Below are 13,620 nucleotides of genomic sequence, written 5' to 3' on the forward strand. Positions count from 1 at the left end.
GCTAACCCACAACACAGGAAGGCATCATGTGGGGCGGAGGTCAGAGCATCCTCTGGAAGTTAGAGAGCTCTTCAATCTCAAGTCCAACGTGAAGCTTTGGACTTGGCGTGTTCCTTCACCCCCCCTTGCCTCCAGGCATAGTTTCCACTCCTCTCATATGGGGACAACACTGTCATCCCAGAGGGTTGCTTAGAGGTTCAGATGAGACAACGTGTACAAGTCACTGGACCCAGTTTCTGGCCAGCAAAGCGCTTCAGTAATGGAGGCTTCTAGTGATGTGGAGAGAAACGTTGAAGGTGAAACACACAGACCTCTATCTACACAAGGCCTGCCCTTCTCCCACCTGTTTCAGAAGTCATCAAATAATTTTAAACTTCCCAAATTAAGGCTCACAAGCCACCTACAGTCTAGACCAGTGGTTCTCAATCTTGGCTGCACATTAGAGGCTTTTTAAACTTTCCACTGAAGCAGAACTTACAATCAGAAAGCTCAGAAAGCTCGGGGACACGTACGGCTCAGTTACATTTGCAACGTGAACATGCCCATGTAACCAGCACGCAGGAGGGCACAGAACCTTCACAGCACTCTGAGAACCCCTTCTGGCCCTTTTCTAACCATGACTCCCTAGGCAATCACTATCCTAACTTCAGAACACCACAGACTCGTTTTTCCCGTCTTTGAGCTTCAGAGAAATGCATCATTCACTGTGGAGACTTTCTTGTTTGCCATCTTCTGTCCCACCTTATGCTGGCGAGATTCGTCTATGTCACAGACTATTCTCATTGGTGTAGACCAGGGGTTCTCAAACTACAGCCCGTGGGCCACATGCAAATACAAATATTGTATTTGTTTCCCGTTTTGTTTTTTTACTTCAAAATAAGATATGTGCAGTGTGCATAGGAATTTGTTCATAGTTTTTTTTTAAACTATAGTCCGGCCCTCCAACGGTCTGAGGGACAGTGAACTGGCCCCCTGTTTAAAAAGTTTGAGGACCCCTGGTGTAGACTATGAAACTGTATACAATGCCATAATTTATTTATCCCGTCGACTGTTGGTGCTATTTGGGTAGTTTTCACCTCTTGGTTACTATACATAGTGCCACAGTATATCCGGGCGCCTGTCTTTGGATTACACATACATGCATTTCTGTTGACATCTAACCCAGGAGGGGATTACTGGTCACAGATACTGCTGCACAGTTCTGGCCTGTACTTCCACCAGCAGCATACGGGAGTTCAGTTGCTTTGATTCCCCCCTTCCCATTTTTTTCCCATTTTTCTCTCGTTTTAGCCATTCTAATGAATGGGTGGTAGTATGACACTGTGATTTTTAAAAGAAAAAAATATACATTTTTATTGATTTCAGAGAGAAAGGGAGGGAGAAAGAGATAGAAACATCAATGATGAGAGCGAATCATTGATCGGCTGCCTCCTGCACGCCCCAACCCTGGGGATGCAGCCCACAACCTGGGCATGTGCCCTGACCAGGAATCGAACTGTGACCTCCTGGTTCATAGGCTGACTCTCAACCACTGAGCCATACCGGCTGTGATTTTTATTTACATAGTTCTTTATACACGGTGGGGCAAAAGTACATTTACAGTTGTGAGTATGCAAAACAGTTTCTTCTTTAATTACTGTATTGTTTTCCATACAAACAACTGTAAACCTACGTTTGCCCCACCGTATATATTTTGAATACAAGGACTTGGTTGGATATGGGTATTGTGACTACATTGCAGCCTGCCTCTCTTAACAGTGTCTCTTAAAGAAGAAAATTCTGAATTTATTTCGATAATTCAATATATTGATTTTTTTCCCTTTTGTTAGTGTGAGATGTTTTTGTTTTGTTTTGTTTGTATCCTATTTATGAAACTTTCACCTACTCTAAGGCCATGAAGATGTTCTGCTACTTTTTGTCTTAAAGTTCACTTCACATTTCCCATTTACACATGCAATCTATCTGGAACAGAGTTTTGTGTGTCTGGTGTGAGGTGGGAGTTGAGATTTGTTTTTTCCACGTGGATATCCCAATTGACCCAAAGCATTTATTGAAAAGATGAACCTTCCCCACTGCACTGTAGTGTTGTCTTTGTCATAAATCAGGTGCTCATATGTGTGGGCCTGTTTCTAAGTTCTGTTATCCTGATGCCTACACTGATTAAATGGATACTTGAAACTGGGATCTAGGTTCAGCACTTCTTTAGGGTTCTCTAGGTTTTTACAACGTGTAGCTAAGGTAGAGCACGCCATCTAGATTCTCAAATGGAGATGGGGATACCATGTGCGCACCCCCCCCCCCCCCCCCCCATGCAGACGTCTGCAGGGGGATGGGCAGTGTTTCAAACTACCCTGCTCTCCACACCAATTTGAGAATCACTAGCTAGAGTGAACCCTATTACTGAAGGGAGTATTATACCTTTCCAGGGTGTTGGCTGGGCCATCAGAACCTGCTTGTCTAGATTAATGTTTCTGAACTCTGGCTGCCATTTAAAAGCTGTAAAAACATATCGAAGCCCAGGCCCCGCTCCAGACCACCTGAATCAGAATGCTCCAAATGTCTTTAAGCTCTCAGGTGATCTCAATGCGCAAGAGTGGAAGATCGCTGGTCCAGAACCTCTGGAGTGCTAAGAAGCTCAATACACTCACCGTTAGGCCTTCACTGTGCTTGCCCCCCAGTGTATACAGACTGCCGTCGTTGGGATCCGGGAGGAAGGCAGGCCTAGAAATGAAGCAATAGTATCAATGACAGATTACAGCTCAGGGCGCAAAACAAACTACCAAAGCCATGAAAGCCATGACTGGGGGAGGGGGAAAGTGGTGTGTGTGTGTGTGTGTGTGTGCGCGCGCGCACGCGCGTGCGTGCGTGTGTGAAAGCTAATTCTACCCGCAGCTTGTCCGCTTTAGCCACAAACAAAATATCACTATGGTGGTGTGTGCTGTGCTTGAGTAGGAAAAAAAGCCGCTTGCAAAGGGAAAATTATAAATCATCACAGGAGAGTAAATCATCATTGGGTCAAAGCCTCTGGATGAAGGCAAAATAAGTGAAAAGGACCCAGTGAGCCTGCTTTTCAGCTTTCAAGTCAATAACTTCGACAGCTAGTACTTAATAGTGCAGCATGGCAGATAAACAGGTAGAACAAATCTGCCTTTAGTGTTCAACAAACATTTATTTTTAAACCAGAGGCAATAAAAGCAGACTTTGAAAGCTTGACATCAGAAAGAACCTGCCAAGGACATGGATAAAGGTCTCTCGGCCGGCAGCTTCCCATGAAGCAGCTGCGAGGTGGTCTTTGGTCAAGTGAACCTGCTGAAGGACTATCCTGCTCACACAGAAACCCCGGAGGGTCACCTGAGGCTCTTACAGGCGCCATCCCGCCTTTATTCTAACACACACCTCTAGCAGCAGGTCACCCTCATGTTTCCCTCCGTGGTTAACACAGTGAGAGGAGAGATCTAAACCCTGAGGCTTCCTGAGGACTTTGGAAGCTCAAGTTCAAACCTCAACTTAAGTTCCATCTCAAATAAGCCTTTTTAAACAACATTGCCCTCCTCCCCCCAAATGCCACTCACTCCCAAAGGAATTGACTACCCTCTCCCCAACAAAGGCTTCTGACGTGGCACCTGTAAGACTTTCTATGTCTCTAACATTTTCTTATACCTTAAACTTGTGCATATGTACTCCCAGCAATTGGCTTCATAAATATTGAATAATACAGAAAATGCATTAAAGGAAAGAACTGAAGCAAATCGGAAAACTTACTCCTCAACGTGCGTTGGAACCTGCAGAACTGGATCTGTGTGAAAGAAGAACAAAGGCACCATCAGACAGACTCCGAGATGTCAAGACTCCCGGAGAGTTCCCAGGGCCAATTCACAAGCTGTACCGACACCTTAGGTCTATTTACACGAGATAACGTGCAAAAAGGCACTTTAGAAAACACACACACAGAGACAAAATGTAAACTCTTATGATTGCCACTGAGATTGGAGAGAGCTGACAGCAGAATGTAACTGCTCTCAAGAAACGTGCAGATAACTTGGGGGACGGACAGCGAAGGGAGAACCGTCACAGCCCTCAGTGGACAGTGGGTCAGTGTCACTGTCTGACACATCAAGGACTTTTAAAACCAAAATCATCACCTTGCCAAATGCTTGGAGCAGTAACAGATATTCCCATTGAGAAAAGCAAAACTGTGGCTTAAGCATCAGTTCTGCTGTTGATGAGAATCTGACTGGATGGGAAATGGGTCCCCCCTTTTGGAGCAGCAGTATGGCAATCTGAGGGCCTGCAAGTGTTCATTCTCGTGATTCTCTTTGGCCCAGAAACACAGTAAGCGCCCAGCCTGTTTTGTCTTCCGGATGAAAAGTATAGTGTCAGTCACCGGTGACTGGGCGCTTAACGTGTTAATCCCACTTCTATAAAGTGTAGGATAAAAATAACACAGAATATAGAAAATGCTTTCTGTACAAAGATGCTCACGGTAGCATTACAAGTTACTCAACTATTCAAGAACATGGTTAATTTATGAAATGCCCACCTCTAAGAAAATTAGGGCTCCAAAAAGGGCTTATAAAAATTTAAAATGTGTACAAATTGTTACACTCCTCTGTTTAGGAGAGCAGATGACACTGTATATAGAGTATTAACACAGCTCACAACATCTCCCATGCACATCGATAAAACTAGATACAGAGGCAAAGAATGCTAATTGTGAGTTATCTCTGTTGAAAATATAAAGTGACTTCCCCACCTTTTCTTTATTTCCTCAAATTTGTACAAAGGTAGGCATTACTTTTTGAATTGGGAAAAAAGTTTTCTCTCCACGTCAGTGTTATATCTGTAGTTGTCCAAACGGTGGAATTTCTCCTTCCCTAGATTCTCCTGGCACAAATCCAGAGGACTCTCCGGATTCCTGGGCGGGATGGTGGTGGGGTGAGAGGACGCTGACACAGTGGTGTTGCAACAGAGCTAAAATCCACAGGCATGAGATGGCACAGTGATGAGGTATCTCCAGCATAAAAAACCCCACGGGCGGTACAGCCATGCCATCCACAACTTCAAAGCTGGGGGCGAGGACGGCTAATACTGTGATGTGACTGTGGACACAGAGTTCCAGGCTCCCCTGGCTCTGCCTATGGTGACAGGCAGCTGTCTGTTTCTCCCAGTCGGTTGGGATGGTCAAAGAAAGCTCTGTCAAGCCTTATCAAATGTTGACTTTGCCTTACGAGCCCAGCTCCCACATGAAGGCATACGGTGTTCACAACAACAGAGGCACACAGACCACATGTGGTCTGTGGGCAGCAAACAATTCATTAAACCAAACACATTATAGGAAACTGGAGAAACTTCCAGTCAGTAAGCACATGTCTGCTGTTCCTACTAATCACCTCTCAGTACAGGCTCACAAACAGACTGATGCAAGAGGCAGGAAATCAGGACCCACAGCACTCTTGCACTGAACCACTCACGGTGCAGTGGACAGCCCGGTTACTGCAACAGCCCTGCAGCCAGGCCAGGGGGGGAAAGCCGGAATGCTGCAGCCAAAGGGAAACACTGAGCCACACCGCGGCGGGGCCAGAGGGCATCTCGTTGGTTCATTTCACAGGAAGACAATGCCGAATTCTAACAAGTCACCAGAAACAAGACTTTGGAGGCCAAGGGGTTTGTGATTCTGATTCATGAGCCTATCTTTGTTGTCCAGCATCTGCTCACAGGGACTCATCTTCAGGGGAAGATTTCCCTGGCTTCCCAGAGCGTATCCACTGGCCACCTGACACTGAGGCCTCAGGTCCCATGTCCTGCACCACAAAGGCACCAGTAGCGACACAGGCCGTCACTGGCAGGAACCAGGAAAGGATCGGTGGGACAACGATGCCATTGTTTGAGAACCATGCTGTTTTTCTAGGCTTAGGAGGAGATGCACGCACTCCAGTAGGGGAAGCTTCTGGCCACCTCAGCTTTCCCATCCACACAGAAAAATAGGTTCCCAGAATAAACACCTGCAGAGCTTAGGGCCACAGATTGGCACAACTATTAACAAGCTCTCACAGAAGCAAGCACACGGCTGCTTTCTTTTTCTTAAAAAAAATTTGAATTTGAGATCTGTTTTAAAATACTACAGAAAAAAATTGTATGGGGGACAGATAAAAAAATGGCAGCTTGTCAATAACTGTTTAAAGATGAAAATGACAACACAGGGCAGTCATGTTGCCCTTCTCTCTACATATGCTTGAAATTTTCCATAATGTAAAAGGTAGATAAAAATAGTAGGAAAGCCAGCAAAATAAAAGCAAAAAGCACCATGTGAAAACATGCAACGAAAGCCCAACACGAAAAGGTGGTTGTTTTTATTTAATAATGAGAACTGGTATCAGGCAAGATTCTTGTTTTTTGTTTTGTTTTTTTAAAAAGAGCCATGAGAAAAGAAACCTGGCCTAACTATCCAAGTATAAACAAATACTGCTACCAAATAAGCCACTCTATCTATATGGAGACTGATAAGGATAAAAGCTGTTTTACTTTCAGAAGGAAAAAAAGGGGGGGGGGCAGGTTAGCTCACAAGTGTAAAAGTGGGTATTATTCCAGGGGAAGGTAAGGGTATCAGATAAAGGTAAAAATATCAGAAGAGGAAAAACAATGGCTAAAAACCTGAAAGTGGTGATTTGTCTCTTGGATTAACACAGGAAGAAACAGAAAAACGAACCTGCTCGGTGCTGCCTTGGGGGCAGCCACTGGACTCGACTTGATCCCCCTGGTGGGTCAGGCCGGAAAAGGCACAACCTTTATACTTAGAGAAACCTGGGTGAGATTACGGAACACTCATTGCTCCTGTTTGTGCTAGTCTAATCCTCCTTTTTAACTTGAGACAGAAATGACTCAAAGTAGATGTTCACATCTTCCCTTTGTCCAAGTTCGGAAAGGTAAATATTTAAATATTTTTATTTCCAAAAGAAGTGCTGGCCTCCCTGTATTCCTCGAATACCACCAAGCGTGCACTTCCCTCAGGGCCTTTGCATTTGCTGCTTCCTCTGCCTAGGTCTTTGATCAAATGTCACCATCTCAGAGAGGTCTTCCATGACTATCTCCTACCCCCCAGGATGCCCCGCCCTCTTCCCTGTTTAGTTCTTCTCCATGACACCACCTCTGAAGTATAGCTGTATATTTTATTTAATGTCTAACTACTATAAACTTTGTGAGGGCTAGGATTCATCTTTTATTATCTGCTATATCCCAAAAATCTACCATAGTGCCTGCACACAGGAGGGGCTCAATATATTTATTAGTTTCCTTCCAATTGCTATTCCTGCCCAGCCTGGAAATCCACTGTTGATCACTTCTAATGATGCAGCAGCTATGTTCTCTCAGCCTTCAACCCAGAAGCTACCAAGCAGCCCCCTCCCCCTCCCCCGTCACCCCCCCCCCCCCCCACACACACACACACCAGGCTCTGAGCACTGCTGAAGAAACCTCCGCACTCTTGGAGATACCATTATACATCTGTGGCCAGCAGGGCCCCATGTCAAAGGAGATAAGTCTATCTACTTCCAGGTTGGCCTCTGCTGCCTGTTCCTCACAGCTGGTGCCTCAAACCTTTACTCCTGGACTCAAGGCCCCCTTCTCTCCACACACCTGGGCCTCCTGTGGCTCTCTGAAACTCCCTACCCTTCACCCTTCAAGTGTGTCCAACTCTACCACCCTTCCCTTCGCATCTCATTGAAGGACAAAGGTTTCACCTTCACATTCACAGACATTTCACACTCATCTATCTAGGCCTTCAAGCAGCATCCTATCGCCAAGGATCGTCCAGTCCTCCTGACTGGCTACCGCCTCCCCTGACTACAGACACACAAACTGGGCTTATTCTCTCTTTTGCATGTGCTCTCCTTTCTCTCCTAATGCATCCACTTTACATGTACAGTTCGATGAGTCTTGAAAAACACACACATGCATGTAACCACCCTCACAATCAAGATATAGATCATTTCCATCCCCCCAAACATTTCTCACATCCTTTTAGATGCAATATCCATCCCTGACTCCCACCCCATCTAACCACTGAGAGATTCGCGTGTTTGTTCTAAAAGTTCACAAATGGAATTCATGTAGTAGGGTCTTTTTTTGTGTCTGCATCACATTTTTTTTAAAATATATTTCACTGATTTTTCACAGAGAGGAAGGGAGAGAGATAGAGAGCCAGAAACACCGATGAGAGAGAAACATCGATCAGCCGACTCCTGCACATCCCCCACTGGGGATGTGCCCGCAACCCAGGTACATGCCCTTGACCGGAATCGAACCTGGGACCCTTCAGTCCGCAGGCTGATGCTCTATCCACTGAGCCAAACCGGTTTCGGCTGCATCACATTTTTGCAATTCATTCTTATTGGTGCGTGCCTCATACTTTGTTCTTTTTTTTATAGTGGAAGGAGTACTCACAATTTGCTTTACCTGCTGGTAGACATTTGGGTATTTCTCATGTGTGTGTTTTTTAAATATGTTTTTATTGATTCCAGAGAGGAAGGGAGAGGGAGGGAGGGAGGGAGAGAGGGAGGGGGGGAGGGGGGGGGGGGAGAGAGAGAGAGAGAGAGAGAGAGAGAGAGAGAGAGAGAGAAAGAGAGAGAGAGGAAGGAAGAGAAACATCAATGATGGGGAAACATGGGGGTGGTAAGTCGGCAAAACAGAAAAATGTCTCTGATGAAGTCAACCAAAATTTAAATAATTGTTTCAAACCGGAGCAATAGGGACTGCCGGCCTCTCTCTGGAGGTAGCTCCAGGCAGACTTTCTCCCAGGTAGGAAGGAATAATATCCTTTGATTATAGAAGCCACAAGAACAGGCTGCCCATTTGACTGGAGCTTAAGGAACCTTCCAAGATCATTACCTCCTCTTCCCCAGATGAGCTGTTATTTCCGGAACACCCTCTTCTCTGGCGGAATCTAGATGAGCACCGGTCCGCTTCAGTCTTCTCTCTAAAGCACAACCACCTACTGACCCCTACACACCCGCTGCTTAAAGCCAGCTTCTCTGACTGCAAGGCTTCTCCAGGTACAACTAAGATGTCAGGACCAGTTAGAAAGTGTCCAAACCAGCCCCTTCTAAGTGCACTTCTAGCGGGGATTTGAGATGTTCTGAGCCCTTATGAAGCACCGAAGGCCACAAATGAAGTTCCTATCTGCTTTGTGCTCCCTATAAACCTTCCCCAGGCCAAATATTCAAGAGCCTCGTCTTTCCCTCCCATCCCAGCTATTAGTAATTACTGCTGAGACTTAGCACACACATCTCATAAACACATCAGACATCTACCATCAGCTTGGTTCCCTGGTTCATGCCATGCAGGAAAAGGAGCTTGGAAAGCTTGTACGCACGAAACCAAGTATAAAATAAAGGGCTGAAACACGTGGTATACGCCATAGGTATCACAGATCACCCAGGTGAGAACTCGGGGAGGGCTGGTGCACTCAGGGAGAATGGTGCCATAAAGTAGGCTGCCCTGGCGGGTGGGGAGGACAAGACTACAAGAGTGAAGAACTATCACCGCTTTGTGGGAATGAGGACACAGGCTTGGCAAGTGTGAAGTGTTCCTTCTGAATGAGAATCAGGTCGGACAGCAGGCAGTGAGACCGTGGAGGAGGAAGCCGAGAGAACTCCGTGATGTGGCGTGGCGGGCACTGGCTAGGAACTGATTGTAGGCGTCTGAGAAGAAGAGAGATGTGATGCAGCCCTCTGAAAAAAGGTCAGCCAGGGCACTAAGCAAGTGAGAAAAAGAAGGAATCAGAAAGGGTACTGAGGAAGGCGACTTAATAACCCCAGTAAGATGGCCAGGGTGGGCCCGGGTGGGGGAAAAGGAGGGATGGTCAGGAACCAAAAAGGAGGGGGGAAAGGCCAACAAAACTTAGTCCTGATCAGAAAAGTGAAGTGAAAGAAAGGAATGAGTTAGAGGGCACACGATTTTGATCCTAGCCAACGGTGAAACGAGATCAAACTAGATCGGCTAGTCTGACTGCAGTAGACAAATGCCATTTCCTGATGAAAAATGCTTGAGGTTCTAACACTGTTTCCTTATAAAAATTATTGGTAGAAACAAGGTCATTCACCCTCCCTTAACTCAAAACTCAAGTCTCCCAAATATGTTTCTCGTGCTCAGGTGAGGCGATTAGGGACTACTTCTCCCCAGTGGCAGCTCATTGCTCCCTCCAGAGGAAAGTACTTCCGGACTCTACACTCTTCACTCGTATTCAGTTGTTAGATCCAAACTGTGGGGAAGAAAGTCTTAAAACATTTCTCAAAATTCAGCTCGCATGAGAACATTTTAAAATAGACACCTAATCAAAAGCGTCTCAAAATCCAAATCTCATCAGAACTGAGAAAGGATGTAACAGGTTTTCTTACAGGTAACCTCTGCAAGTCATGCAATGTCATGTGTGATGAAGGTGATCGTGGGGAGATACCAAAGTAACCTAAAAACCCGCCCATCGTGAAGGCAGCTGACTTCTACTAGGCTCTCATTCACCTTCACCTTGGCAGGAGTCAGTCAGACCTAAAAACGCACACTGAATGGTACAATCACTTGTGAAGGAAATTTAAGGGGGAGGATAAGGCAATTCAATACTATGACTTACGACCAAATGCCTCTCAGCATGTCCTAATTCACAGAATTCATTCTTGAGTGATGGGAGTGCCAGCAAACCTCGCACGGCATCCCAAGATGAACAAAAGGATAAGTAAGTAGTCACAGCCAATAAAAAAGGGAATTTTACTCATGCACTTCAACATTACAACTGTGCTCTGATACATACCAAGTAATGCAGCAAAGACTACCCCCTGGAGTTGAAATCTATGCTACGTGTGGTGGCTGCGGGCTGAGAGGTATCTCTACAACGGGAGATGTGCTGCTCCGAAGCCAGTCCCGAGCGTGAGGGAGGCTGTGAGCGGGTACAGATGAGACTGGACACCAGCTGGTGACGGCTGAAGCTGAGTGACAGATACACGAGCGTTCATTATATAATCATCTCTATGTCTGTTTATGTTTAGAATCTTCCATGACAGAGTAAAATACAGGAAACACGTTTCCAAGATGCTCAAAAGCAGAAACAGGCCCTCTCATGGCCCTTCTTGTGAAACTTAATTTTCAGTCCTCCAAGACAATGGAGAACAAAGAAACACTTTTCTTGTGCTTAGCCGATAAAGTAGAAAGGTGGTGATGCGTATCTGAAGCCTAGAAAGGTTCTTAGGAGAAAAGAGATTAGGGCTATTAACCCTTCCCACAACTTCCCTTCTCACGTTTCCATCACGCCTCTGCAGGCAGAAGTCGGACACTTCCAGAGGCACACAGCCTAAAGGAGGACAGAAAGCCTCCTGCAGAAGCCACAAAAGCTGTGTGAAACTCAGATCAAAAACTGGAACTGGAAACTAATGCGACGATGGCACGAGTGGCAGGCGAGTATCCTGAGGAGGCCAAGTCAAGTCTCATCTGCTTTTCAGGGCTCCTGAAGGACGTCTAGTCAGAAGGGTTCTGGAAATCCAGTGGGCCTCAGGTGCCTCTGACATTTCCTGAGCATCCCTGGCTGTTTAGAGACCCCACCTTCAAGGAGTTAGAAATTCAGCAGGAAGACAAATGTAAACAAAAATTCGCACCACCAGCAGGAAGTGCCTCCAACACCCAATGGAGGAAAGGGCTCACCCTGCTTGAGGAAACAAGCAAGTAACCTGGGATGAACAGGAGCCTGCCCAGCAGTGCAGGCTGCTGGAGGGGAGGGAGCAGAAGCCAAGGCCCAATGTCTCCGAGGCCTGGAGAGGAGCTGTGGCTGCAACAAGGCGCACCCCTGGGGGGAAAAAGGGAGTTGAGGCTGGAGAGGTGGGCAAGAGCAGATTCGGAAGGGCCTTGCATGCATAGTGAAGAGCTCGGTCTTGACTGTCTGTGGGCCAGTGCTCCACAAACTAATCAGTGAAGGATCACACCATGGGTGATGCTTATCGCCCGCTGTACTTCTTTCCTCATGGACAGGTAACGCAGGAGGGCAGACCACACCTGGAGCAGCACTGCTAGCAGTATTTCAGCAGGGGTGTGGTGTGGTCAATTAGTCTTTTCAGGGGGCACGTCTGACAGCAGTGTGATGGGTGAATGGGAAGATAAGACAGGTGCAGGGACCACAGTCAGGAAGCTGCCGCATTCATCTGGGAAATGAATAGAGAGCCTGGCTAAGGCACCAGCAAGGGGGATGGGGAGGGGGAGTCAGATTTGGGAGACACTTCTTCAGCCTGCGTGACAGGACTCGGTGACCGAGTAGCAGAGCATCACTCTATTTCCCAGACTGGGTGGGCCGTGCTGTCAGCACCGGGAGAAACCATAGCAAGAGGCACACGGTAAGAAAGGGAAACTCCTGTGGGAAGGTTTTCTTCAAATTTCAAATAACCAATTTAGTTCTGATCCCTCCCTCATAAGAATCCCCAATATTAACCATTCAAGGGACATCTCAGGAGTCCGGGCCCATCTGGTTGGGAAAGCAGCCATGTTGCACAGTTAGCATATTTTTATAATTAGTAAAGGGTGGTTCTAAATTAGATCCAGTCCTCCGTGCTATGGAGGGCATGGGAGTAGGGTTGCTAAAGAGTTAAGTGCAATTTGATGAAGATCTGAGTGTCAAAAATCGGTTAACTAGTATTTCAAATTGAGTGCAAGAAGCCGTAAACCAGAGCTGGCAATACCAGAGAAAGTCCTTTGGACCCCAGCAGGCCGAAGCGAGCTTTGTAAAACTAATCCAACAGAAAGCATGAGGACAATATTCTCTGTTTGCATTTGGGCAGAAAGTGCAGAAATAAAACATCCTCAACCATCTGCACTGGTGATATTTCAGAAACAGACAGCAGCAGGTACTACCACTACAAAAATCACAGCTTAGACAGATCACAGCTAATGTACAGAGTCAGAACTCAACTCAGTGTTGGAAAACAAATAAAACTCTTTTTCTGCACTAGGTGCAGTCTGCCACGGTGGTGTAAGAAATCTCCACTTCTGGGAACAGCAACACGTGTTTGGGTGAGGAACAAAAGCACCTGCCAAAACCACTCTGTGGAAAGAAAAAACAACAACACTCCCAGCTTGTTGGCCCCTGAAACAAGTAAACAGTTAGGAAACCATGAAATGGAGTAACAGGTAGATATTCTGCAGAACCCCAGTTGGATGAGTTAAAGGTGTCTGTTTGCATCAGCAAGGTTTTTCCATTTGACTTTACCCACGACTGTGCAGGCCCAAGCCCACGGCCTTCCTTGCCTGGACTGGGGCAGTGGCCTCCACCTGGTCTCCTGCTTCCTCTTGGCCCCGTCAGTTCAGTCTCAACACAGCACCTGCTGATCCCGTACAGCGGAGGCTGGGTGTTTGAGTCAGCTGGGGCCGCCGCAACAAAATACTGTAGCCTGGTGTTTATTTCTCACAGTTCTTCAGGCTAGAAGTCGAAGACCCGGTGTTGGCATGGTTGGGTTCCTTGAGCTCGAGGACCTTTGGTCCTTCCTTCCTTGAGCTCTTACTCAGTGGGGCTGTCCCTGTTTAACTTGCAGGGACCAAATATTGAGGGTCTAATATTGAGATTATTAGACCTTAATCAGATTTCTCTACTTCTTC

The 13,620-nt window shown here is 46.5% G+C and overlaps 1 protein-coding gene across 1 annotated transcript in view; it reads right to left on the reverse strand.

Annotated features, from left to right (window-relative positions):
* The window catches only part of ERN1 (endoplasmic reticulum to nucleus signaling 1), a gene marked incomplete at both ends in the record, with an annotated part of 65,146 nt that overhangs the window by 25,646 nt on the left and 25,880 nt on the right, over positions 1 to 13,620 (reverse strand). The window contains 2 exons of the mRNA XM_081108951.1: positions 2,649 to 2,721; positions 3,763 to 3,796. Coding sequence (XP_080965077.1) covers positions 2,649 to 2,721; positions 3,763 to 3,796 — 107 coding nt within the window. The remainder of the gene's footprint in view (positions 1 to 2,648; positions 2,722 to 3,762; positions 3,797 to 13,620) is intronic.

The sequence above is a fragment of the Myotis nattereri genome (assembly GCF_964212035.1).
Source record: "Myotis nattereri genome assembly, chromosome: 16".
NCBI classification, from domain to species: Eukaryota; Metazoa; Chordata; class Mammalia; order Chiroptera; family Vespertilionidae; genus Myotis; species Myotis nattereri.